Consider the following 25,829-nt stretch of genomic DNA (forward strand, 5'->3'; position numbering starts at 1 on the left):
GCGGTTCCGACCCCCTCCGCATCAACAGTAGCGATTCCACTACTTTTTGCTAGATTGGCTTTTCATTCATTGGGTAGACTCTTCCAGTCTGTATAATCATAGTTTGAGCCTAAAGTGCTAAAATCCCGGTGTCCAAAAAGCGGTGTCTTTGATCGTGGCCCAAGTGCCTAATTAAGCAGCAGAGGCGGAGGGGAAACGAAAGTTTCACCACAGTGGGGACTTGTAAATAGATCCAGAGAGGATGGGGCTTACCGGAGTCTGAAAAGCGTGAAAGAGTTAACCAAGTAAATGGGCCTGGCTGGGGCATCAGTGATTTACTTTTATTACTTTAAGAGGACCCTGGAAAGGTAGTCAGCCAGATCCGAAGTACCATGTTTGCACTGCCAAAGAAACATCTGAAGGTTAAAGTGTGTGTTTTTATTTCATCGCCGAGTTCATGCAATGCAGCGTTGAGGACTGTATGAATCACCTTGGGTTGTGAAGAATTCAAGGTCACTGACTCCCCTGGAACTGGCTTCAAGCTAGTGCTTAATACTGTGACTCCCCGTCATTAGAAATCCTTAAATCTTAGGAAGCCGAAGAGTATCTGGCAAGGATACTAGAGAACTACTGCAGTAAGCAAGGTCAGACTGATACCTAATAGAGTCTCTTCAAGCCATTTCACTAAAACTCGACAGTAAAACTATTTTAAAAGTGGCATTCTGTGGATGACTACAAATTTTCACATCGTATGAGCCATTTTTATCCTTGATTGTTTTTGATTATCTCTCTCCAGATCCTGAATTCCATCAGTAGTAGCATTCTGTGCATCATGAATCATTATACAATATATGCAGTAGCTTTGATTTTTTAATCATAGTTACACAGATGTTTTACTGTTTTCGGCTTGCTCTTTAATCCTCCATGGAAGGTGTGAGTTGAGTAAGATGTTTCCCAGTGGAAAAATCTGCGGCTAATACTTGGGTTTTCTAGCTGCTATCTTGCACGCCCTCTCTTTTGCCTGGGGCATAAGTAAGATTTTAGAAGTCAGATCCTGGAATTTCTTCAAACTCTGTGATGTCTCTTTAAAAGTTTCATTAAGAAAATTGTATGTACAAGAAACCATTTTTGAGTTTCGAAATACGGCAAGTTTTTTAACTTTAGCTTTTAAAAAAAAAAACTAAGAACAAATTTTGAATTCATAAAACGGCTGTTATTTACTAGTAACCTTCAAACTTCACCGCCCCCAACAGGTCTTTCAACTATCTGAACTATTAAAAAGTAGAAAAATTGTCTAACTTAAGGTGATAATTTTAGCTTAGCTACTAACTTGGGTTTCCATATCTCTAGCTTCATATCCAAAAGTCCTTCTGGCAATATTATTTGCTATGTTTTTTCTAAATTTCTCCTGTAAATAATATTCTATTTTCACTTTGGGGGAAGAAAATTTCTGGTCTTTGAAACAAATTGTAGTTTCTACCAGAAGCTGAGTAACTGAATAGATGAGCTAGCAAGATAGTTTGGCAAATATGTTCCTTTTGGCTAATGACAAATAAATAAGTCTTTAAGACTCAGTGAATACTAGTCTGATTCAACATTTATGTGAGTTATAAACATCCTAGTTAAAATGCATTTACAGATAGTTGGACCGCACAGTCAGTAATTTGATAGCCTGAACTCAATAAAATGTCTACTCTGATAGACACCACTATTTGACAAATAGCGATCCCATTTAAGGGCTTATGCTTTGAATGACAGCTATGCAGGGAGTTAACATATCCAAGGCTAGGTGTGATGATGGTGATGGTGGTGGTGGTAGTTATTTCATTCATCTTACACCATGTGTTTGCATATCACTTTTGTGATAAATTCACCATAAATAAAGAAATAACTTTGCAAACTTTAATTCTACAAAAGGGGTACATAGAGTGAAATTCCTCCATCTTCATAGATGTAAGAGGTTCTCTATTGACACTTCTACATCTTTACATTTTCTAGAAACAAACATGAAAGAAATCTATGTATTTGCCACCCAGATTTACAAAATGTTAACGTTTTGTGATTGCTTTTTTTTTTTAATAAAAACTTTCAGATACAGCTATCCCTCTCCAGATTTGAATTTGATGTATAGTATTCTCATGCTTCATAAATCAGTAAACATGTAGGAAGCACTTTTACCTTTTATACTGTTTTCAACTCTGGCTTTACTTTAACCCTTCCCCGGGAGATGAGAGTTGAGTAAGATGTTTCCCAGTGGAAAAATCTGGGACTAAAAATTTGATTTTCCAGCAACATGGATGGACATGGAGATTATCATACTAAGTGAAATAAGTCAGACAGAGAAAGACAAATATCATATGATGTGCCTTATATGCGGAATATTAAAAAAAATATACAAATGAACTTACTTACAAAACAGAAACAGACTCACAGATTTAGAGAATGAACTTAACTACGGTTACCAGGGAGGAAGGGTGGGGGGCAGGGATAGACTGGAAATTTGGGATTGACATGTACACACCGCTATATTTAAAATAGATAACCAGGGCTTCCCTGGTGGCACAGTGGTTAAGAATCTGCCTGCCTATGCAGGGAACACGGGTTTGAGCCCTGGTCGGGGAAGATCCCACATGCCGCGGAGCAACTAAGCCTGTGAGCCACAACTACTGAAGCCTGCATGCCTGGAGTCCGTGCTCTGCAACAAGAGAAGCCACCGCAATGAGAAGCCCGCGCACCACAATGAAGAGTAGATCCCCGCTCGCCGCAGCTAGAGAAAGCCCGCGCGCAGCAAGGAAGATCCAGCGCAGCCAAAAATAAATAAATAAAATAAGTAAATTTATTTAAAAAAAATAAAATAAAATAAAATAGATAACCAACAAGGACCTACTGTATAGCACAGGGAACTCATCTAAAAATTCTGTAACAACCTAAATGGGAAAAGAATTTGAAAAAGAATAGATACATGTATATGTAAAAATAAAATAAAAATTTGATTTTCTAGCTGCTAACTAGAAAGGGGGAACCCTCTGCCTGGGTCATTAATAAAGTGTTAGCATTCAGTTTCTGGGGATGCTTAAAAGAATGTCACGTAGCAACTTCTACCAAAATATCACAGCTATTAGCTCCTGGCTGCAATTGCTTCATCAGGATTCTTTTCAAGATGGAGTTTCACCTACAGCTGCCTACTCCAAGTGTAGGGTTCCATCAGCTCTAACATGCTGAGAGAAATGTGCTTATACTTCATCACTTTCCCAAAATATACACTGGTAAAAGGATACAGGGGGCAAAAGAACAAAACAGCCTTTTCCAATAGCAGTAGTGAAATTTAGTAATTTGCCTAATGGTTTTGTATGCTCTGACTAAATGTGGCTTCTGTTCCACTTGTTGGATTCTAGCAAAAGCTGTGTCAGGATAAACTTCCAAGGGATGGGGTAGAAAGGATATACTACTGACAGGTTGCTGAGTGGACAAGAAGCCAAGAAATTGAGAACCAACAACTGACTCAGCATGTTAGTTGCATGGTTTGTTTTCTTGAGCATGAGTCCAGGAGGCTCAAACTAGGTTACAAACTATAAAGTGACTCACAGTTTAGCAATCTATGTAGCCATCAGTTGCATGTAAAAATGAGCCAGAAAACATAGAACGATTATTTTACTGTTTTGGTTAACAATTTTTTTCAATAACATTGCTAAGGAAAGTATAGAAAGAAAAAGAGATTTGCTAACATTTATTTTGCCCTTAAAATGAACCCAAATGACATTAGGCTTAAAAGATTAAACCTAATTAAAATATGTAAAAATATACATATTTTTACATGGCCTTTAGACCTCAGTTTGAATCGAGAATTAAATGCACAAAAAATCTGGTTCAATTGTGAAAAATAAAACCTATTGGTCAGTACAATAGGTATCAAAGAGATAGGCAAAAGCAAGTTGTTTAAAACCACCAGACACGCTCTAAGCTTCCCAACGACCCTATAGCGTAGGTGTTTTGTTCCAGATATAAAACTGAGGCATGGAGAGGTTAAGTAATTTGCCTAAAAATCATGTAGCTAAAAAGAGGTGAGCACGAATGGCGCTTTGAACTTGGCACTTTGAGCCTGCTCTTCAGCTTATGGCCTCAGGGGACTGTTTAAACCTGTTGGGTGGTCTAAGTCCGAGTCCCAACTTCCCCAGCTGTGTGGTCTTGAACTGGTCGGGGCACTTCTGAAATACTAGGATTCTCTTTTCCTCACAGGGTTGTGAGGCTTTACTGTGCTAGTGCGTATAAACAGACTTTGGGAACTGTTAAGAGGTCGTTTCAAATATGAGGTGTATATAATATGTCACCTTGGAGGAAGAGCTTGTCTTTTGAGCTTCATCTATAAATTGAGAATGATAATCACGGCGTGTCCTGCGGCCGTTGTGAAAGTGAAATGATAGTGCATGTAAATCAAATGATGCATTAAGGCACAGTGCCTGAAACACCGAATTCGATCAAAATGCTACTATTCAACCCCCTTCACTTGCAGTTTCCCGGCTTACGCAGGAAGATTTTGGTAACTCTCTTTGTAAGTGTCCCTGGGGTGGGGGTCTGAAATAAACTCTTCGAGGACAGAGACGCGGCTAAACTACCTTTTATTTTTCCCCTTGTAATCACCTCCTTCGTAATCCCACTGTGCAGATTGAGGGCTGAGACCAGAAGAGCTAGAGTACCAGGCGGTAACTCCAATTCTTGGGGTTAGCGCCCGCACGCGGCGCGGCCGCAGAGCCCGCGGTTCCGCGCCTCCGCCCGCCAGGGGGCGCTTGGCCGGACGCCGACCCCCGAGAGCGGCGGGGCTGGAGGAGGCGGAGCCCAACCCGGCAAGATGGCGCTGTCCGCCTTGTTGCGACCTTTCTCCAAGCTGCTGGCACCGGCCAGGCTCCCGAGCGGCTGTAAGTGTCCCTCCTCGAGCAGGCCGCCCCGACCTTCCAGGCTGCGGCTCCCAGGGCGAACCCAGCCCCGCAGGGGCAGGAGGCGGCTGCGCCCCGGGCTTGTCCGGCAGTGACCTTCGCCGGCCCGCCTCCCGGAGCCCACGCCTGCCTCCACCCTCGGCTCCCTGTCAGCCGCCGCCCACCCTCCTCCCGGTGCCGTCCGACCCCTCGGGGTCTCGGCGAATGGACTTTGAGTCCCTCCTCCTGCAGACGCGGGAGAAGGAGACCCTCCCGGGGGCGCTTCTATCCGCCCACCCCCGAGACGTCGGAGGGTCGCCAAAGCCCGTGTACGAGGCTTTGAAGGCGCTACCCGGTCTGGCCCTGCTGGTGGCCCAGGGCGAGTTACTAGGCCTCTCTGAACCTCTCTTTCTGTGGCTGCTTAAATGAGGAAGTAGAAGGGGGAATTAAAAGCGACAATACGCATGTAAATGTCAGGTTTATCCCTACAGGGTGATAAGTTATAGATTTAGAGACCCTTTCTGTCCCATTTCAGCTTCAGCGCGGTCAAAGTTCTACATTCGGGAACCGCCACAAGGCAGACCTGACTGGCTGAAGGTTGGACTGACCTTGGGCACCTCCGTTTTCTTGTGGATCTATGTAAGTATATACTCCCTTAAATCGTGCTACTCCAGCACGCTGGAGAGGACAGGTACCGGTGTGAGGTTGAGTGTTGCGCAGCAAATCTCCCATACCATAGGTTATTTATGTAACTGCTAATAATCTATTTCTCCAAGGACTAAAAAATATTAAGGTTTCAGAGGCATCGAGAAAGTATAATGAGGCTGAAATTTCTGTCATTGTTCCTTTGCCTGGTTTTGTCGTGAATGGCAGTTTTACTACATATTATCCTTTAGTTTATTTCTTAATAAAGATGGAGGCAGGTTGGGGTTTTATGAAGGCACTTTTTTCAGATGCCATAGGGACAGATCGTAAAGGAACAAGCTATACAAATTAAATCCCATTGGACTTACAAGATATAAGATTTTAACAATGTTTGTGTAAATACATTGTTGGAAATTGTACCTAGTGTGTAGCAGCCTTTTTCTTTCTTTCTTTCTTTCTTTTTTGTCTTTGTTTACAGTATGCCAAATGCTTTACCTGTAAAAACTTGTTTAATTTTTTCAACAACACTATGTGGTAGTACTATTATTATTGACCTTTTACGGATGTAGGAAACACTTGGAGAAATTAATTTGCCAAACCAAGTTCTCCCTGACTTCAGAGCTATACTGTAGACCACTGAAATACTGTCTCTCCATAGATAAAATTTTTAAAAGTATCTGTGCTACATTAGTATTTAAATTTTTTGTTTTGGAATTTCCTCCACTGCCGCCTACCTCCAGCTCTTAGATCTCTTATTTGGGATTTTTTTCATTAAAGTAGTTCAGCTCTTTGACATGGAAAGGAGGAAGAGAAGATGAAAGTTACTTACAACTTAGTAACTAATCCTTTCAAAATAATGTTTGTTATAATGTAACTTTATACGTTCTTAAAGTTTTCCTAAAAAGAAACTTGTTGCTGAGAGCTCTGATTGATATTGGATCTTTGCAACACATGTCACCCTATATCAGCCATGGTTCTAGTTGCATATTCTGTCAGACAGTGGTTCTGAGAAAGTGGCTGTCCTCCGTGATATCTAATTAATACATATATAGTTGGGGGATGTGGGTTGGTCGTTCACTCACAGTTTCATACTTCTGAGGTTAGAAGTATAGTACACATCCACCAACCCCATCTAATAACCAGGTTCTGCTCTGTCCTGTTGCTTTAGCCCCTCTGTGGTAAGGCTCTCCATTCCATTAATTACCCACTGAGTGAAGTAATTTATTTGCAGAAGTTGGATTTAAACTTTTAAGGGTTGCCTTCTCAAATTTATAGTATGTCAGATTGTGGTGAACAAGTACATATCATTCATAGCTTTTGGACTTTTGTATCCCTTAGCCTTTTATTTCTGACTAGAATAGTTGTAATTCTTTTAATCTATCCTTATTTCTCTTGCAAAATATAAATATCATTAGTTGATCTTCTCCTTCTCCTCTTTAAGTTGCCAGGAAGATTGCATTTCTAATTTTAACTCTTACCTGCTTCTAGCTCATAAAACAACATAATGAAGATGTTTTAGAGTATGAAAGAAGAAATGGGTTGGAATAAACTTTTGAAATACCGATACAGTAAGTATGTGATTTTCTAGGATTGAATAGACTATGCAAGTTTGACCTCTTTTTAAATAATGTGTTTTGACTTTTTTCATTAGGTTTATACTTTTTAGCACCTATATTCCTGTCTGTGACAAATTTATGAATTTTTAATACCTTGGCTCAAGGATCTCTTAGTATAATCATTTTTAATCATTACACTTTGACTGTGTTCAAAGGAAGTTGTGCTTAAGAATGAAACCAAAATCATATTTCCTTAAATCTAATAGTGCTGTACACAGTGCCTTCATAGCACTTAGGACAAGTTATCATTGTTTGTGTATGTATTTCTTAATACCTGTTTGTCATATACCACACTTGAGTGTAAAATTCCATGAGCACAGGGCATTCAATTGTTAAACTTCTTACTGCATGACGATTTTATTATGATTGTCATTACAACTAACACCCAGTTGGACAATTCCTGATAAAACCTAGCTGTGAATAAGATAGAATACACTGCATGGTCTGTTATTTAAAAGAGTGAGTTTATTTTATATGTATATATGTGCCATATTTCTGAAAATATTTTTAAAGAAATCCTATATTAATCCTTCTGTAAAATGAAAAATCATCCTTATAAACCTCAGCTTTCTTGGATTAGGTTGATTAAAGTAGATAACTTATATGTGCTGAAGAATCAAATAGAAATCACAAGTGTACATTTTGTTCTATTATTATCACCTTGCCCATTTCACTACTTCAGTCAATCAAGAGATAAAAATGAAATAGGTTTTTAAATCAAAACCAGATGCTTTTGCTACTCCTGTAGTTAAGATTTAAAAAAAAATTTTTTTTTGCTAAAATTTAGATAAAATGAGGAGTTGATATTCTTTGTGGATTTGTTTTTTTAGACTTCCCCTGACACTTTAAGGTGCATTGTTCAGAATGGTCTAATTTTAATATTACTTCTGCTGGTTAATGCTACAGTTTTCTTTTTTTTCCATTATAGGTATATAGTGTTTATAGCAGTTCCTCTGGATTCACCAATCTGTTGAGCTGTAAACTGAGAGAAAGAGTTACATGTGAACATATGTCAAGTCAGCATTTGTGTTTCACATAATTAAATTAAAAAATACTTCTGTATTCTTCAGATTATGTACATTGTGACAATGTATAAAATGTCAATTCTAACGTAAATTACTAGAAGTATTTTAATGTGGAAAGTGCCATCTGATAATTGGTAAGAAAACTTTTTAAGGATATAGATTTAAAAAAAAATCACTGCTGAGGATTTAGTCCTTCTATCAACTTCTGATTTCTAATCAGAACACTTATTTAGTGATCAGGATGATAGAACTACTCCTACTCTATTATTTAAGATACAAAAGAACCCAAATACTATTTTCTTCTTACCAGAGTTTCTTCTGACTCCATTTCCTTGAGTTTGAATGAGTTTCATTTGGGTGACTGTTTTTCACACCGGTATGGCCACAGTTGGCTCTTTTTGCTCATATGACTTTCATCCAATGAATAACAGACTATTCAAAAAAAGGAGTTGGTGAGAGCTAATAGAGACAAATGAAAAAACACTTCATTTATCCCTCATTAAAACCCTTTCGTGTGAATCAGTTAACACCTATTTATATGCCACTTCCTTAACATATAATTTAAACACTTAATGTATTAATACTATACATTTGAAAGTGTATTATTTGTATCTCCATTCTGATGTTAAATAGAAAGTTTCATTGCCTTATAAATGGCTTTGTTTGTGTTTTGGGCTCTGGCCAACACTTACTCTGGGAGATTCATGGCCCAATACCTTTGGAAGTCACTCCTGAACATAAAGTCAGAGTTACATTATCTCAGAATAAGTATTTAATCCAAATTCAGTGAAAGACCAGATAAAACCGTAACTGTTAACTTTTGTCAATTCGGAGTCCTAGGTGGTAGAACTGGAAAGGACCTTAGGGGGTCATATAGACCAATTCCATAATTTTACAAATGCAAAAACCAGAGGTAAAGAGTCATCTGCCCAATATCACTGGAAAGTAGAGTGATGGACCCTTAAAGATGACCATGTCCTACTCCCCAGAATTTGTATCTATGTTAGGTTAGGTTAGGCAAAGGGGAATTAAGGTTGCAAATGGAATTAAGTGTCCTGATCAGCTGACATTGAGATGGAGAGATTATCCTGGATTATCTGGTCGGGCCTCATGTAATCACAAGGGTCCTTAGAAGTGGAAGAGGGAGGCACCAGGATGTGTCAGAGTGGTGTGACATGAGGAAGGTTCAGCCGGCCATTGCTAGCTTTGAAGATGAAAGAGGGCCAAGAGCCAAGGGACAGAGAAGTCAAAGAGATTCTACCCTGGAGCCTCCGGAAAGGAACAGCCTTGCTGACACCTTAACTTCAGCCCAGTGAGACCCATGTCGGATTTCTCATCTACAAAAATGTAAGATAATACATTTGTGTTGTTTTAAACCACTAAGTTTGTTATAGCAGCAGTAGGAAACTAATACTGTCACGTGGTAATGGACCAAGAAGTCAGGTATCAACTCCCAGTTCAAGGAACTTTACCCTAAAAGAGACACTTAAAATTCACATCCCTAAAGGGAACAGAAAACTCTAAGACACTTGAAATTCTGGAAACTGATAACCTTAGTTGGAAATAAAATACAGCTTTAACAAGCAAGATTTACTGTATGTCGGGCCTTGAAAATAAAGCTGCCCTGTGTGGACTTTCATCTTGATCGTGCCTCTGTAACTCCAGGGGGAGCCATTCGCGAAGACTAGGGCTGTCCAACAGAACTTTCTGCGGTGATGGACAGGTTCTGCCTGTGCTAGCCAGCGTAGTGGCCACTACTCCCATGTGGCTACTGAGCATTTGGAATGCGATTAATGTGACTGCATTTGTTTTAGTTTTATTTCCTTTTCATTAAATAGCCACGTGGGGCTGGTGGCTGCCGTATTGGGCAGTACAGATGCAGATTACTCTGAGTAACACCTCCTAGAGTTGTGCCACACAGGGGCACTGGTGGCACTGGTGAGAGGTGCTTTCTAAACTAAATATTGAAACCTAACTCAAATTATATTAAACTAAAAGAAGGTTATGAGGAGACAGAGTGACTCACAGACTGCCGTAACAGGCATGCACCTGAGCCCAGGAATAATTGGGGCCTGGCATTCAAATGTTACCCAGACTTTTGCTCTTGGCTCTGCTTTCTGCCTATGTGCTTTATTTCCTTTGCACACAGACCATCTCTTCCCCAGCCCACATTGTAAAGAGAGGGCTACAGTCAGTAGTCTCTTAAACTGAGATGTTTTAGCTGGACTGAACAAGAATCGTTCTGATACACAACTCCTAAGAAGAACTTGGTCAAATGATGCTTCCTTTAGCAATAATGTAAAAGAATTTCCATAAAAAAGAAGATAACAGACAAATTCATATGTCAAATGTTGTCATGTTTTTTATTAGATCAAAATCGGACCTTTTTTTTCAGATTCAGTGTCTGTGAGATAGTCATTAAGTTAGTTTATTAAGTTGCCGTAGAAAAAAAAACAAGCTATAGGAGCTCAGTTTTAAGTACAAGAAGTTGTTATGGGTTAAATTTTGGTCCCCAAAAAGATATGTTGAAGTCCTAGCCCCCATTATCTCAGAATGTAACCTTATTTGGAAATAGGGTATTTGCAGATATAATTAGTTAAAATGAGTATACTGGAGTAGAGTGGGCCCTTAGTCCAATGTGACTGGTATGTTTCTAAGGAGAAAAGACACAGACACACAGGGAGAAGACAGGAATGATGGAGGCAGGGACTGGAGTGATGCATGTGGAAAGCAAGGATTACCGGTAAACGTCAGAAGCTGGAAGGGTTCTCGCCTGCATGTTTCACACCTTGACTTCAGACTTCTAACCTCCAGAACTGTGAGAGAATAAAGTTTGTTGTTTTAAACCATCCAAGTCTGTAGTAATTTGTTATGGTAGCCTTAGGAAAATAATATGGAAGGGGTAGGGAATGTCATGTTTATTTTACTACAGAAGAGAAAGTGAATAGATGGGAAGAGTACTGAGGAACCTCCAAGAATAGTTTAAGAATTTACCATCTTGATTGCCCTTTCTCCTTCATTTTATCGAAATATTTTAGGCCATCAAAAGCGTGCATACCAAATGTAAAACATAGCTAGTGGGAAGCAGCCACGTAGCACAGGGAGATCAGCTCAGTGCTTTGTGACCACCTAGAGCGGTGGGATAGGGAGGGTGGGAGGGAGACGCAAGAGGGAGGGGATATGGGGATATATGTATACGTATAGCTGATTCACTTGGTTATACAGCAGAAACTAACACACCACTGTAAAGCAATTATACTCCAGTAAAGATGTTAAAAAGCGTGCTTATCAGCACTTCTTCAAATTGCTTTCCAATTTGTCTTCCTAGATACTCTTCTAAATTGTTTCACTTTATATCCGTATTGATCTGTTGAAAGTACAGGTTATAGATTAGGGATTTAATATTAAGAAAAAAAAGCTGTTTCTAGCTTTCTGTGGAGCCTAGGAAATCACTCAGTCTTTGAAAATTGCCTTTAATTATATGGAACTTAAGCCTTGAGTAAGTATGACTAATAGTGCCAGTGGTTAGGGAGCTTTGTGAGCTCCCTCTCTTACAATATGTTTTCAGAACTAATACTGTCTTTGTCAACAATCAAAGTTAGGTGGAGATCATCTTAGATAAACCAAGTTAACTCTAACCCTAAGTTCTTGTTTTCCCAACAAGACCAAGAAAAATGTCAAGGATGTGCTCAAGGGCAGCATTATAAACAGTGTGACTAACAGCTGGGAAACTACTGTCTCAGCCTTAAGAGTCTTGCATAGCGGAGACCTACTGTTAAAATTCTCTCAGGGTTCTGGAGAAACAGCTTGCTACAGAGTGAATTTGACACCCCACAGGCATGTCCCTTCTTGGGAAGTGTTTCATCAAAATGTGGGAAGAGTTTGACATCAAAATGGAAAGCCACATATCCTACAGGAGCAGTAGAGTAGGTGGCAAATTCCCTTTGATCCAAGAGGCATGAGCTTTTAGCTAAGATGAAAAGGGATCTGGAGAAGTGGCACTATTTATCTCACAGTTCTTGCCTTTGCCAGCTGGGATGGCCACATCCAACCTAGAGGATATGATAAACTCCCCGCTGGACCTTACCATATGATGAGATGGTGGACTATAATGGATCCTATCATGTGCGCACTGAGAGGCATCAGAACATTGTAAGTGGGCCTGGAGCTTCGGCTTAGGCTGGAAGTCAGAGTCTAGCCCTGCCTTCTCCAACTAGCTGAGCGTGTTTTATACCTAATGTGCTTTACAGCTGACAGCAACACAATGAATAAAGGAGTTATCCACATTTTACTCATGTGGATACTCATTAAAATGCATTTACTGCCTTTTACTATTTCCTCTCCCTGGCAACTAAGTCAAAATTCAGCCCTAAGTAGACCAAAGAAGGAATGAGCTGTAGTGGTAAACAGATTTGTTTTCTCTTTTAATTTTAAGTTGAGCTGCACTAAATTGGAAATGGTTAGGAGCTCTCCCCACAGATTTGATTTGATTTGTCAGTCTGTACTAGCTGCCAGCAGTTCATTCTAGGACGTGTACTTGATGCTGGGCGAAGGTAGCAAGTGTACGAACCTGCATTTTGTTACTTTCAGGACTACCTAACTTCTTGGTGGAGGGTCTGGGTCTAGCCCCTTCTTTGGGGCTTGGAAGTCTAAATCTGACCTCTCATTAACACAGATTACCTATTTGCTCTTAAGGTTTAATCACTAGGAATAGCTAGTGACTGAGCATCAAAACACTAGTTCTGGGGCTTCCCTGGTGGCGCAGTGGTTGAGAGTGCGCCTGCCGATGCAGGGGACACGGGTTCGTGTCCCGGTCCGGGAGGATCCCACATGCCGCGGAGCGGCTGGGCCCGTGAGCCATGGCCGCTGAGCCTGCGCGTCCGGAGCCTGTGCTCAGCAACGGGAGAGGCCACAACAGCGAGAGGCCCGCATAGCGAAAAAAAAAAAACAAAACTAGTTCTGATCATTGGCTTGTACTCCTTAAATGAGACTATATTAAATATTATTAGAATTGGGTTCAGAACGAGAACCTCTGAGGAGTGTTTAGTTATTCACCTAGCAAATGAGCAAGTAGTTTGCCTGTAACATGCCAAGAGAACTTGGAACTAGAAGGACTATGTTCATGTCCTTTAAAAAAAAAAAAAAATCATAACCATCGGTCCTTGAAAATTCCTCCCCACCACCTGGTCGTTTGCTAAACCGAGTAATTGCCACCTTCCTCAGAGGGATGAAATAAAAATTAAAGGAGAAAATTATGTGAAAGTGCTTTATAAACTGTCAAGTGCCAAACATACTTAAGGGGTTATAATAGTAGGAAATGGTGCCTTCCAAAGATTAATCACTTAGAAAATGTTGTAAGCACAAATTATTGGTTTCCATATTCAAACCATGACAGATTCTTGTTGCCACAATGAGGCAAGTGATTGAAATCTGGAGGGAGAAACTAATAATTCAGTGTTTTTAGTTGATTTGGAAATACTAGCTTCACATCCCATAGAGGAATATGCAGCACTTTTGGAGTTTATATTTAAAAGTCATTGTAATCGTGAATTGCCTAGAAATTCAGCCATTAAGCGGGAATTTTCTTAGGATTCTGAACATCACCCAGAGCACTAATGGGAGGCTGAGGCTACCCCCCTCCTCCATCTCCAGGGAACTTCCAGCTACCCTTTCCACTCCTAGGAAAGCTAGCGGAGTGCGTGAGAGAAAGTGGGTTCAGCTTGCACACGGCATGATAAATCTTGTCTGTGTCTTATTCCGGATGCGAGTCCCGAGACATCTCAGCCTGCTCTGAGGAGTCCCACTGACTGGAACAGTACAGGGCAGGCAGATGACGGCGACTTCTCGGTTCTCCATCCCTTTTCCGAGATGCCACCATCGGCTTCTCGGGCCCAGGCGAAGGCGACAGAGCCTGCAGATTGGGTTGAGGGAGGACGGTGCGCACGACCAACCCCTGCGCACATCCCCCACGGTGCCGCGGGGGCGGGGCGGGGCGGGCAGGGGTCAGCGCCCCTCCCCGGGGCGGGGCTCGCCAGGGCTCCCCGCGCCCCGCAGCACCGCGGGGCTACAGCGGCAGCGGCGTGCAGGGAGCCGGGCGCGATGTACCTCCGCAGGGCGGTCTCCAAGACCCTGGCGCTGCCTCTGCGGGCGTCCCCAGGCCCCGCGCCGCTCCGGAAGGACGGTGAGTCGCAGGCGCTGGCCCGGGGGGCCTCTCCCGGCGTCCAAGCCTGAGGAGGACAGGTGCCTCGCGCACAGATCGCGCGGGCGCGCCGGTTCCCGCCTGCCCTTCGTGGGCCAAAGCCAACCCCGGCAGCAGAAGCCTGAGATTGGGGATAGGGATGGGGATGGTGGGGGTGCGGGGAAGAGGGGGGAGGGTGGCCGGGAAATCACCTCGAAGTTCTTGGAGACTTTGGAAGTAGGGTGCCTTTCCAGCGCGGCTTCTGGATCCGGACTGGATTTCCTGGGTTCGAGTCTTGATCTTGGGCAAGTGATTTCACGTCAGTTTCCTCATCTGCAAAATGGGGACACTAATGAGTTTTAATGAGTTAATATGTAGGTAACAGCGCTTAGAAAAGTGGCTGGCGAGAGTAAGCTTACCCCTTGTCTTAATACAGGGCCCAAAGCGCTCTCCAACTTCACGAGGAAGCAGAGGAATGGGTGGGAAGATGGACCCTGGTCTGCGGGCTCGGCAGGGTGCGCGGAAGGCAGTGCCGGCCGCGTAGAAGTTGGGTAAATGCTCCTGAGTAAATAGACTCAAGACCTGTCCAGGACTCGGCAGCCGCGAGCCTGAGCCGTGGCATCCCCGGTGAGGAAGGGGCTTCGAAACGCTTTCCTTAGGGGCTGCAGAGAGATCTGGAGCCCTCCAGCTGTTGGGCTGCGTCCCACCCTGTATCCATCACCTGTAGATTTTCTAAAGCACGGGAAAGGGAGCGAATTTCCTGAAGGGGAAGTGGCAGTGCGAGCTGGAAGCTTATTAAATAAAAATTGATACGCACGAAAGCGCCTAGCCTAGGGCCTGGGCCATCGTAGGTGCTGAAGTGTGAGCAGGAGAGCATTTTCCCTGCCAGCCGCCGGCGGCCCTGCGCCCAGGTTTGCGCTCGCGGACAGTTCTGCCCCAGCCGGCTCTTTACTAGTCGTCGCGCATCTTCCTTCTCTTTTCCGTCCCAGACTGGGGCGCTGGCTCTTAGACAACCTCGTGGAAAGTTCTTAGTTCTCCCTTCACTTTGCCCCACTTGCTAAGGCTTGCTTTGGAGTCGGGGAGAAAGAGAACGACTCCTGCGGAAAATTCCATGGCCAATTTGTTTCAACTTTGATTAGGCCTGCGGTGGTGATGGTGATGGTGGGAGGGAAGGAGGGTATGTGTAACTAGCTTTAGTTTTCTCTTAAAATGCTACTGAGAAGGAGTTGCCTCCAGTAACAGAAATAAGGAGTCTTCGTTTTCCTTGATCTCTATGCCGAGTAAGACAGAGCAGACTTTTCGCTGGTGAAATAGGGGGAAGCCATTCCTTTGAAAGTTCAGAAGATAACGGGGCTGTTGTGATTGGGGATGGGGAGATGGAAAAGGCCCTGACCGTGGCCTTTCGAGCTCTCTGAACGCAACCCTCACCGTCCTCACGGACACGCATACACATCCTTTTTTGGTAGCCACACATATTTCAAATAATTTCCTCCCCAACTTGGGGCAAAAGAAAAGAAGTTTGAAAATTCTGAACAGGTAGTTAGCAATACTGGTTGTAGCAGTGCTGGTCTTTTCCTCATTTTCATCTAATTACTTTTCTGTAGTGTTGATTCATTTATGTATTTTCAGAACTGTAGTTGACTGGAAATTTGGCTTCGGTCATGGACATTAACCTTGTATTGGTACTTCCAATTTGGATGAAAAATGAAATTGTTTCAGTTTATTGAAGGATAAAATTTTAACCGTGCCTCATCAAATTTTGTTCTCTGGTTTTTGCTTTTAAAAATGTAAAATTTTAATGAATAAATAAATTAGGTTTACAGTAGATCACCGAAAAAACTCAGAAAGACAAACTAGAAGTCGCCTGTAATTCTACCACTTAGTGAATACCACTATTTATCTACATTTTAGTGTACGTGGTGTTCCAGACCTTTTTTCCCCCTTCCTGCATATTTTTTTCTTATGTACATTGCTTCCACAATGTACGTAATCTGGGATAGTCCTGTAAAGATCATTTTGCTATAACTTTTCACTTAATATATTGTAAATATTTTCTCGTGTAGACAGTCTTCTGCAAAAATTAAAATATCTGTTTCACATTTATGAATATGCTAAAATTTGTCTAATCTTTACCAAATATTTATTTCCCATTTCATTGCTCTTTTAAATAACTCTGCCATAATTGTATTTGTCTTTACTTAAACCTCTATAATTTTCTCTATTTCTTCCTATTTAAAAAAACTTTTTTTTGTGGTACGCGGGCCTCTCACTGCTGTGGCCTCTCCCGTTGCGGAACACAGGCTCCAGACGCGCAGGCTCAGCAGCCATGGCTCACGGGCCCAGCCGCTCCGCGGCATGTGGGATCTTCCCTGACCGGGACACGAACCCGTGTCCCCTGCATCGGCAGGCGGACCCTCAACCACTGCGCCACCAGGGAAGCCCTAAAAAAACTTTTTGATATTTATTACTGGTTGCCAACTATGAAAGCTATATATTCCCTATTTAATAACAGCTGTATTTTTAAACCAACAAAAGCTCCACTAGAAGTCAAAGACATAACCTCTTACCATAGCCTCTCAGGGCACATTTGTAGGGAAAAATTGTTCTTTTCTAAGAGATGATCATTTATATCCAAACTAAGAACATATATACAAAATCTTCCCAATTTTGCTACTATGGAGATTTGTAGTTTGTGCAAATGTCTTGAGATTTGCTTTCTGCAAATCATAACTTCTTCCAGGTCCCTACACCCTTATTCTCTGTGTCAGGCCACATCAAAATACGTTGAGTTTTCCTAGTCACACTGAGTCTCATGCTTTTGCACACGCTCTGCCTTCTGCCTCCAATGCAACTTTCCCTCCCCTTGTTTATCTGACAAACTCCTACTTTCCTTCAAAGCTCAGGTCACGTCTTTTCAATCGTGGCAGTTACCTTGAGCCAGCTAGCTGAGTTCTTTCACTGCGTTTTCATGCTATTGTTGCTTCTGCTTTCATCTATTACAGCATTTGTCATACTGCATTGCAATTATTTGTCTAAAATTATTCGCCTGTATATCTTTTCCATCTTTTTTGAGGCTAGGGACCTTGTGTGTTGTGTTTACAGTTATACTCTTTTTTTTTTTTTAAGATTAGTTTTATTTATTTTTATTTTTTGGCTGCACCTCCGGCATGTGGGATCCTAGTTCCCCAGCCAGGGACCAAACCTGCACCCCCTGCATTGGAAGCGCAGAGTCTTAACCACTGGACCGCGAGGGAAGTCCCTACAGTTATAATCTTTTTTTAAATATAAATTTATTTATTTATTTATTATTTATGTTTGGTTGCGTTGGGTCTTCGTCGCTGCACGCGGGCTTTCTCTAGTTGCGGCGAGCAGGGGCTACTCTACGTTGTGGTGCACGGGCTTCTCGTTGCAGTGGCTTCTCTTGTTGCGGACACAGGCTCTAGGTGCGTGGGCTTCAGTAGTTGTGGCATGCAGGTTCAGTAGTTGTGGCTCACGGGCTCTAGAGCACAGGCTCAGTAGTTGTGGCGCACGGGCTTAGTTGCTCCTAGGCATGTGGGATCTTCCCAGAGCAGAGATCAAGCCTGTGTCCCCTGCATTGGCAGGTGGACTCTTAACCACTGCGCCACCAGGGAAGTCCCTCTTTATCTTTAAAATAGAGAATTTGAGCTATATGAACTTTAAGCTTCTTCTAGCTTTGAGTCTATTATAAAAATTTCAATTCCATAGCATATGGTATATACAAATTCTAGCACTATAGAGTTAATATATTTAAATAGAATAATACAGTACCTTAATCTATTTCTATTAGTTTGTACAAAATTGCCCTTCTATTTTAGATATGACCTTATGGCAACATTTGTCTTAAAAGAGCTTATATACGGTGGGAATGTAAATTGATACAGCCACTATGGAGAACAGTATGGAGGTTCCTTAAAACACTAAAAATAGAACTACCATACGACCCAGCAATCCCACTACTGGGCATAGACCCTGAGAAAACCATAATTCAAAAAGAGTCATGTACCACAATGTTCACTGCAGCTCTATTTACAATAGCCAGGACATGGAAGCAACGTAAGTGTCCATCGACAGATGAATGGATAAAGAAGATGTGGCACATATATACAATGGAATATTACTCAGCCATAAAAAGAAACGAAATTGAGTTATTTGTAGTGAGGTGGATGGACCTGGAGACTGTCATGCAGAGTGAAGTAAGTCAGAAAGAGAAAAACAAATACCGTATGCTAACACATATATATGGAATCTAAAAAAAAAAAATGGTTCTGAAGAACCTAGGGGCAGGACAGGAATAAAGATGCAGATGTAGAGAATGGACTTGAGGACACGGGGAGGGGGAAGGGTAAGCTGGGATGAAATGAGAGAGTGGCATGGACATATATACACTACCAAATGTAAAATAGATAGCTAGTGGGAAGCAGCCGCATAGCACAGGGAGATCAGCTCGGTGCTTTATGATCACCTAGAGGGCTGGGAAAGGGAGTGTGGGAGGGAGACACAAGAGGGAGGAGATATGGGGATATATGTATATGTATAGCTGAATCACTTTGTTATAAAGCAGAAACTAACACACCATTGTAAAGCAAGTATACTCCAATAAAGATGTTAAAAAATAAATAAAAATTTTTTTTAAAAAGCTTCTATCTGCCCATCTTTAAAGGTTTTATATTAGAAGAATTAGAGTTTCTTTCTATGTCTACATTTGTAATATAGATTTATAGAAATGTGTTGGATTTCAACATAAATGTTTTATTTAACATATAAACTTTAAGCACAAATGTATTTAATTAATTTTTTGTAAAAATATCTTTTCCATTGAATCCTGTGGTGTAGAATATACAATAAATGGATTTCTTTTGCTCACATGCATCTCGTTTGACTGTTAAAATTGTTTAATGCTTTGTCATTTCTCCTTACACACGTCTGCATTCCTTCGAAGTAAAGCATGATGCGAAGCATCAGGATGACAGGTTTCATAAGTAATTATCAAATTAGATTAAGAAAATGTCAAGTGGAATTATTACCCTACCTTGTAATACTGTATTCCTTTAAGCTAAAATCAGTTGATGTTAATAGATTCTAGGTTCACTGAGGGGTAAAAAATTTTTTTTGGATGTAATCATTTAAAATAGTTTTGCCCGTGGTGGAGCTAACTGTGTTTAAACTTGTTTTCCTAGCATCTCTTCGCTGGATGTCATCTAACAAATTCCCTGGATCATCTGGATCAAATATGATCTATTATCTGGTTGTAGGTGTCACAGTCACTGCTGGTGGATATTATGTAAGTGTTTTAATAACCTTGGTGCTCAGGAATTCATATATTTTACAACCTGTGGTAAAACTCAAAGCAATGTCAAGATCAAGACATGGGATTAATTAAATATACAAGATTATGAAAAAAAATTTTTAAGTATAAAATACTTAATACCACTAACTATGGATGACTTTCATTAAAAACAATGTTATTATAAATACTAACAGTACGAATGGCTGACATTCGAGTGTTTACCACGTGACAGACTCATGGCTCATTTAATTATTACAACAATTCTTTAAGGTAGGTACTATTATTAACATTTGACAAGAACTGTTTTGAGAGAGAAACGTTTTAAAAATTAATAGACTTTATGGGACTTCCCTGGTGGTCCAGTGGTTAAGACTCCACGCTTCTACTGCAGGGGGTGCGAGTTCCATCCCTGGTCAGGGAACAGAGATTCCCCATGCTGCACAACACGGCCAAAAATAAATTAATAGACTTTATTTTTTGGAGCAGTTTTAGGTTTACAGAAAAATAAGCAGAAAGTACAGAGAATTCCCATATACTTCCTCTTACTCCTCTGCCCCCCTTTCCCAAATCAACAACCTCGCTTTAGTGAGATACATTTGTTACAACTGATGGGTCAACACTGATACATTATTATTGACTAAAGCCTGTAGTTTACATGAGGGTTCACTCGTGTTGTACATTATATGGGTTTTAACAGATATATACTGACGTGTATCCACCATTACAGTAGCACACAGAGTAGTTTCATTGCCCTAAAAATCCCCTGTGCTCCAACCATTCATTCTTCCCTCTCTCCCCCTAGTCTTTTAACTGTCTCCATAGTTTTTTATTAGCTTTACATCTTTACTTTTATTTATTATTTTTATTTTTATTTTTTTCCGGTACGCGGGCCTCTCACTGTTGTGGCCTCTCCCGTTGCGGAGCACAGGCTCCAGACGCGCAGGCTCAGCGGCCATGGCTCACGGGCCCAGCCGCTCCGCGGCACGTGGGATCTTCCCAGACCAGGGCACGAACCCGTGTCCCCTGCATCGGCAGGCGAACTCTCAACCACTGCGCCACCAGGGAAGCCCAGATTATGTAGTTTTTATCTGGAATGTTGGAAGCCTTCATTCCCAAGAATCTTAGGCTACTTTCAGGAGGAAATACAGAACCTGAGGCACTCAAAAACCCATATTCTAGCCCTCCCCTTCCCTTCCTTGTCCTGCACTAAAATAAATTCTATATTAGGTTTATCTGAATTGAATCCACAGATGCTCCCTAGGCAAGAGCACTTTTTCATTTCCAAGTAAAATCTACTACCAGAGCCTCTGAAAATCTGAGAAAGGCCCAGGTCACTTCCATGTTTTGAGGGTCTGGGTATCTTGGGAGAGCAAAATGCCAGACTGGTTTCTAAAAGCTGTGGTAGATTTTAGATGCTTACATTTAATAAATACAAAATATCATTTGGAAATAACTTCAAAGTCTAATTTTGAGACTCTCTCTTCTAATAGACCTTTCTTCTACTGTGTGCTTGATAACGTTCGATTTGAAAAAGCTATAGATCCTCTGGGTTACACATGAGTGTGAATTATTCTTATATCTCTTTGATTCTGCTTTAGCAGCTAAATTGTGTTTTAGCCCCTTGAACAATAAGACTAATGTCCTAGGGATGTTGCTGCTGGGATGGCCATTTCAGGGACATGAACTTGGGCACAGGTTCAGCTTTACTGTACTGAGAACTGAGGGTGCTGACTCCGTGTACAAGTCAGGAGCTCCCACCCCACTAGGAAAATAGTCCCTGCTTTTATACAAAAATGTTGACTGTCATTCCTGCTGATCCTGTTTGCTCTGTGTGTTTCAAAGCCAGATGATTCAAGTCAGAATTCACCAAACCCTGAGGGTTTGTTCAAGGGCCACTTTTGCAACATTTCCACCCCCGAGCTTATGGAGTTTTCCATTTTCACAGTCTAATTTTAACATACTATAAAATGGTTTGTAATTTGCATAGGATTACTTTTAATGAGGTTAATGGTTTATAATGATTAAAAATTTAGAAAATACTACATATAAATATGCAAATTTTTAAAATGTCATCCTACCTGCCACTAAGAGAGAAATATCTACCAGCATTTTTTTAAGCTGAGATAATATGAACAATATTATCTAGTGAGATTTTCTTTTTTGTTTTTGCGGTACGCGGGCCTCTCACTGTTGTGGCCTCTCCCGTTGCGGAGCACAGGCTCCAGACGCGCAGGCTCAGCGGCCATGGCTCACGGGCCCAGCCGCTCCGCGGCATGTGGGATCTTCCCGGACCGGGGCATGAACCCGTGTCCCCTGCATCGGCAGGCGGACTCTCAACCACTGCGCCACCAGGGAAGCCCGAGGTTTTCATTTTTAAAATATCATTGTCTAATATGAATACGCCAGAGATTACTACTTGATTTTGAAATGAAAGGAGGCCTGCACGTTGTATCTAAGATTAAGATAGCTTTATTACCAATTTTGTTTCTCAAGTAACTTGTGGGTCAGTCATATTACTGCTTTTAATGACTAAACCTAGCTGACTTAAGGAATCTTCATTGGGGTCTACAAATGGGTCATTTTGGAAGACTTTTGGCAAACTTTTCATTGCGGGAGAATTGAGTTTCACCTGCAGTTATAAGAACTAATACAGAGAGAGCTCATTTCCCCCAGTGACAACATCTTTGCTAACTATAAAACAATATCACAGCCAGGAAACTGACACGGATACGATCCATAGAACTTATTCAGATTCCACCAGCTTTACATGCACTTGTGTGTGTGTGTGTGTGTGTGTGTGTGTGTACGCTCAAGTGCATGTATTTAGTCCTAAGCAATTTTATCACATGTGTAGATTCGTGTATTCACCACCACAGTCAAGAGACCAGACTGTCCCATCACCACAGGGGTCCCATGTATTGTTCTTTTGTAATTGTACTCACTTCCCGTCTGCTCCCCCGCTGCCTTCCTCCTGACAACTACTCATCTGTATTTCTCTATTTCTTGTCATTTCAAGAACATTACCCAAAAAAATTGATAATAATAATAGCAATGTTACATAAATGGAATCCTAAGGTGTGCAACCTTTTGAGATTGGCTTTTTTCACTCAGCATAATTTACCTGGAGATTCATCCAAATTGTTTCCTGTATCTATAGTTCATCCCTTTTATGGCTGAGTAGTGTCCTATGTCCTGGACGTACCACAGTCTGTGTAACGATTCACCGGTTGTAGGACGTCTGGACTGGTTCCAGTTTTTGGATTCCAAATAAAGCTACCATGAACATTTGTGTACAGGTTTTCGTGTGCATATAAATTTTCATTACTCTGAGATAAATGCCACAGGATATTCGCAAATGCCTGTCAGAATATTTTGATTCTAGCATAATTTTTTTTTCTTCTTGGTCTTTATCTATCCACCTTGTGTGTTTTCAGTTATCTTTGACCTCTGTTAGAACATTTGTTTCTTTCCTTTTTTAAAGCATTCTACTTATTGACAAAGATTTCCAGAGGGGAAATAAAAGAGTAGATGGTGTGTATTGGTTTCTCCTGTTTGAACTGTAGATAGCTTTAAACTTGGCATGATGAATCTTAGAGCTCAAGAAATAAACTTAAGCACACATTTACTTTCAGACTTACAAGAGAATCACATCAGAGAAAGCCAAACACAGCGATCATATAACGAATTTGAAAGAAAAAACCAAAGCAGAGTTACATCCACTTCCAGGTAAAGTGAATTTACTCTTTTCTTTTTCCTTGAGGCACTGATTTTCATTATCTTAGTCTAGCAATGGACAGTATTTGTTTTTGGCTTCTTTACTAACGTAATCCAAAATGACTCTGGGTAGAAGTTCATTCAGGAAGGGAAAGTCCAACCAAAGCCTAAAGAATATTGTTAGAGGTTTTGGATGAGGGCATTTGGTAAATGAAAACATTGTACATTTAATCTGCTGACCAGCAGCTTTGACTTCTTTGTGTGGTAATATTACTTTTCCCCTACTCAGGTTTCCATTCATGCAGGCATAATTTTAGTATCTGTCTCTCTCAGCAGCTTGACCTTTCATTTCTCTCGTTAATTTTTTTTAAGTCATGAAATTTTGTTTCAGTTTTGGCTAAGACCACCTGTGTGCAGTGACATTAGTAGATTCAGTCATGTCTACTGAGTCCCTCAGTTGATCTGACTGATCAAATGGCAACTTGTAAGAACAGAAATTTGACATTTTCACCCTAATGTATATTTCTTGCCTAAACTGCTTGCTTTAAACCATACTTTTTTCCATCTCAACTATAAGGCCATTATTATCAAACACCATGATCGCTATTTAGGGACAAAGAAAACAGCTGCTCATGGACCAGTTTTAACCTTTTAGTCATGAGAACAATAAGAAACAGAATATCATTAGTAAACGTTATCGAATATAATCATGAGATGGCTGATTGTAATAATGATAAAATACAGCATTTCCATAACACTTCCTCGGTTTTAAACCCCTCTTCATACATATTATTGTAGTCAGTCCTCCCAATAGTTCCGTGAGGTAGGTATTATTAATATCCCCATTTTACAGATGACAAAACTGAGGTTGAGGGAGGACTAGTGGCTTTTCCGAGTCATCAGCTAGTAAGTTAGCTACTTTTCCATGCTATTTCACATGACACATTGCCTGTTTATTTTCATGGTTTGTATTTAAAATAAATAATCACATGAAATTATTATTTTCTTAAGTTCAACAGAGTCAAAAGGGTTTTCAGAAGAGCAGACCCTTCATTTTACCTCCCCAGAGGCAACCAATAACACCAGTTTCTTTGTGTCCTCCAGGAGAGGGTCTCTACAAATATAACTCTAGGTCTATATTACCCTCCTTTTGTCCTAACACAAATAGTACCATACTGTATACATTGCTCGTTTCCTTGCTTTTTTTTTCACCGAACAGACTACCTTGAAGACCATGTCATATCAGTACTTATTGATCTGTCTCATTTTTTTTAAATGACTGCACAGTGTCTCACCGTTTTCCCATGCTCTTTAAATTAATACTTTGCTTAATGGACTAAATTTTAAAGGTGAAACAGAGAACCTTGTGGGTGCCGAGGAAGCCAGTTCAGAAGCCCCCCAAGTACCTTTAGGGGAAGCTCCGGTGGTGGATGCCATAGAGCTTCCCAGCGCTACAGCTGCAGTCATCAGAGAGGCTTCCCCCTGTCCAGGCAATGTGGAGGCCGCTGCCAAGGAGACCACTGCCGCTGGTGCTGAAACTGGGTCAGAGGTGACAGATGCGGGGACGGGAGAAACCGCAGAGGTCAGCACTGAAACCACGTCAGAGGTTACCAGCGCAGTTCGGGATGAAGCTGTTGCCATCAATAGTGATAAAGGTACAACCGAGAACGAAAGCTGTGGTGAATATGCTGAACTAGAAGAGAATTCTCCAGTTGAGTCAGAATCCTCTGCTGGGACTGATTTGCAGGAAGAAGCCAGTGTTTGTTCTGAGGCCGCCTCAGCCCAAGGCTAATCTCATGCTGATTGACACGTGGGCAAAAAATGCCACAGAGGGTCTGATAGGTGTTTTTGTAGTTTCAGTAACCTTAGATTTTAAAAAGGCTTCTTTTCTAGAAAATGTTAGTGTGCCTTGAGGATTTGGGGTACCTACTGATAGATTTCAGGATCGAGAGATTTGAGATTTTGCATGCTGAATAGTTTTCTACTCTCTGGGATCAGAATATGACATGTAAAGAGCTTAAAGAGTTTCACCTGTGGATTTAAATTTTATATCATAGGAATTGAGCTATCTATACAATCTGCATTCACTTTAATTTTGCTATAATTTTACCTTTCTTTAATGTATGTAAATCTAGATTCTTGAGTTTTGATTTGAACTCATTTAAATAAATTTGGAAAATCTTTAGTGCTTCTATTATTATGCACTAATATTTATATGTATAAATAGTATATACTAATATACACACATAACATCACATGAACATTGCAATGTTATCAAAGAAAACATCATCTAGGGAGAACTCTGCATAGGGCAATATATGTATCTATTCTCCCATCTATATTACATGGCAGGCTGTGCCAGTATTTTCCATTTCAGTTTAATTCTCTTCAAGCAGCATTTATCCTGGCACTTTTTGCCAGTCGTCATTCATTCATTCATTCATTCATTCCCAG

At 41.0% G+C, this 25,829-nt stretch overlaps 2 protein-coding genes across 4 annotated transcripts; both read left to right on the forward strand.

Annotated features, from left to right (window-relative positions):
* Positions 1-199: 199 nt before the first annotated feature.
* NDUFC1 (NADH:ubiquinone oxidoreductase subunit C1) lies at positions 200-11,024 on the forward strand. Its single transcript, XM_022554859.2, has 4 exons — positions 200-4,892; positions 5,425-5,528; positions 7,023-7,102; positions 8,079-11,024. The coding sequence occupies exons 1-3, from the start codon at positions 4,826-4,828 to the stop codon at positions 7,080-7,082; spliced, it is 231 nt and encodes a 76-aa protein (XP_022410567.1). The 5' UTR covers positions 200-4,825; the 3' UTR covers positions 7,083-7,102; positions 8,079-11,024.
* Positions 9,410-25,829, forward strand: MGARP (mitochondria localized glutamic acid rich protein). 3 transcript variants are annotated; one of them, XM_022554857.2, is made up of 5 exons: positions 9,410-9,522; positions 12,208-12,327; positions 19,552-19,655; positions 23,294-23,387; positions 24,725-25,829. In XM_022554857.2, the coding sequence occupies exons 3-5, from the start codon at positions 19,566-19,568 to the stop codon at positions 25,165-25,167; spliced, it is 627 nt and encodes a 208-aa protein (XP_022410565.1). In that variant the 5' UTR covers positions 9,410-9,522; positions 12,208-12,327; positions 19,552-19,565; the 3' UTR covers positions 25,168-25,829. The 3 variants fall into 3 exon arrangements, with proteins under 3 accessions (XP_022410565.1, XP_022410566.1, XP_022410563.1); XM_022554858.2 differs by lacking the exon at positions 12,208-12,327 and having other exon boundaries at positions 9,412-9,522; XM_022554855.2 differs by lacking the exons at positions 9,410-9,522; positions 12,208-12,327 and adding an exon at positions 14,218-14,356.

This window comes from Delphinapterus leucas, chromosome 5 (genome assembly GCF_059928025.1).
Source record: "Delphinapterus leucas isolate spDelLeu-1000000601 "Yukka" chromosome 5, BTC_Dleu_Yukka2, whole genome shotgun sequence".
Taxonomy (NCBI): Eukaryota; Metazoa; Chordata; class Mammalia; order Artiodactyla; family Monodontidae; genus Delphinapterus; species Delphinapterus leucas.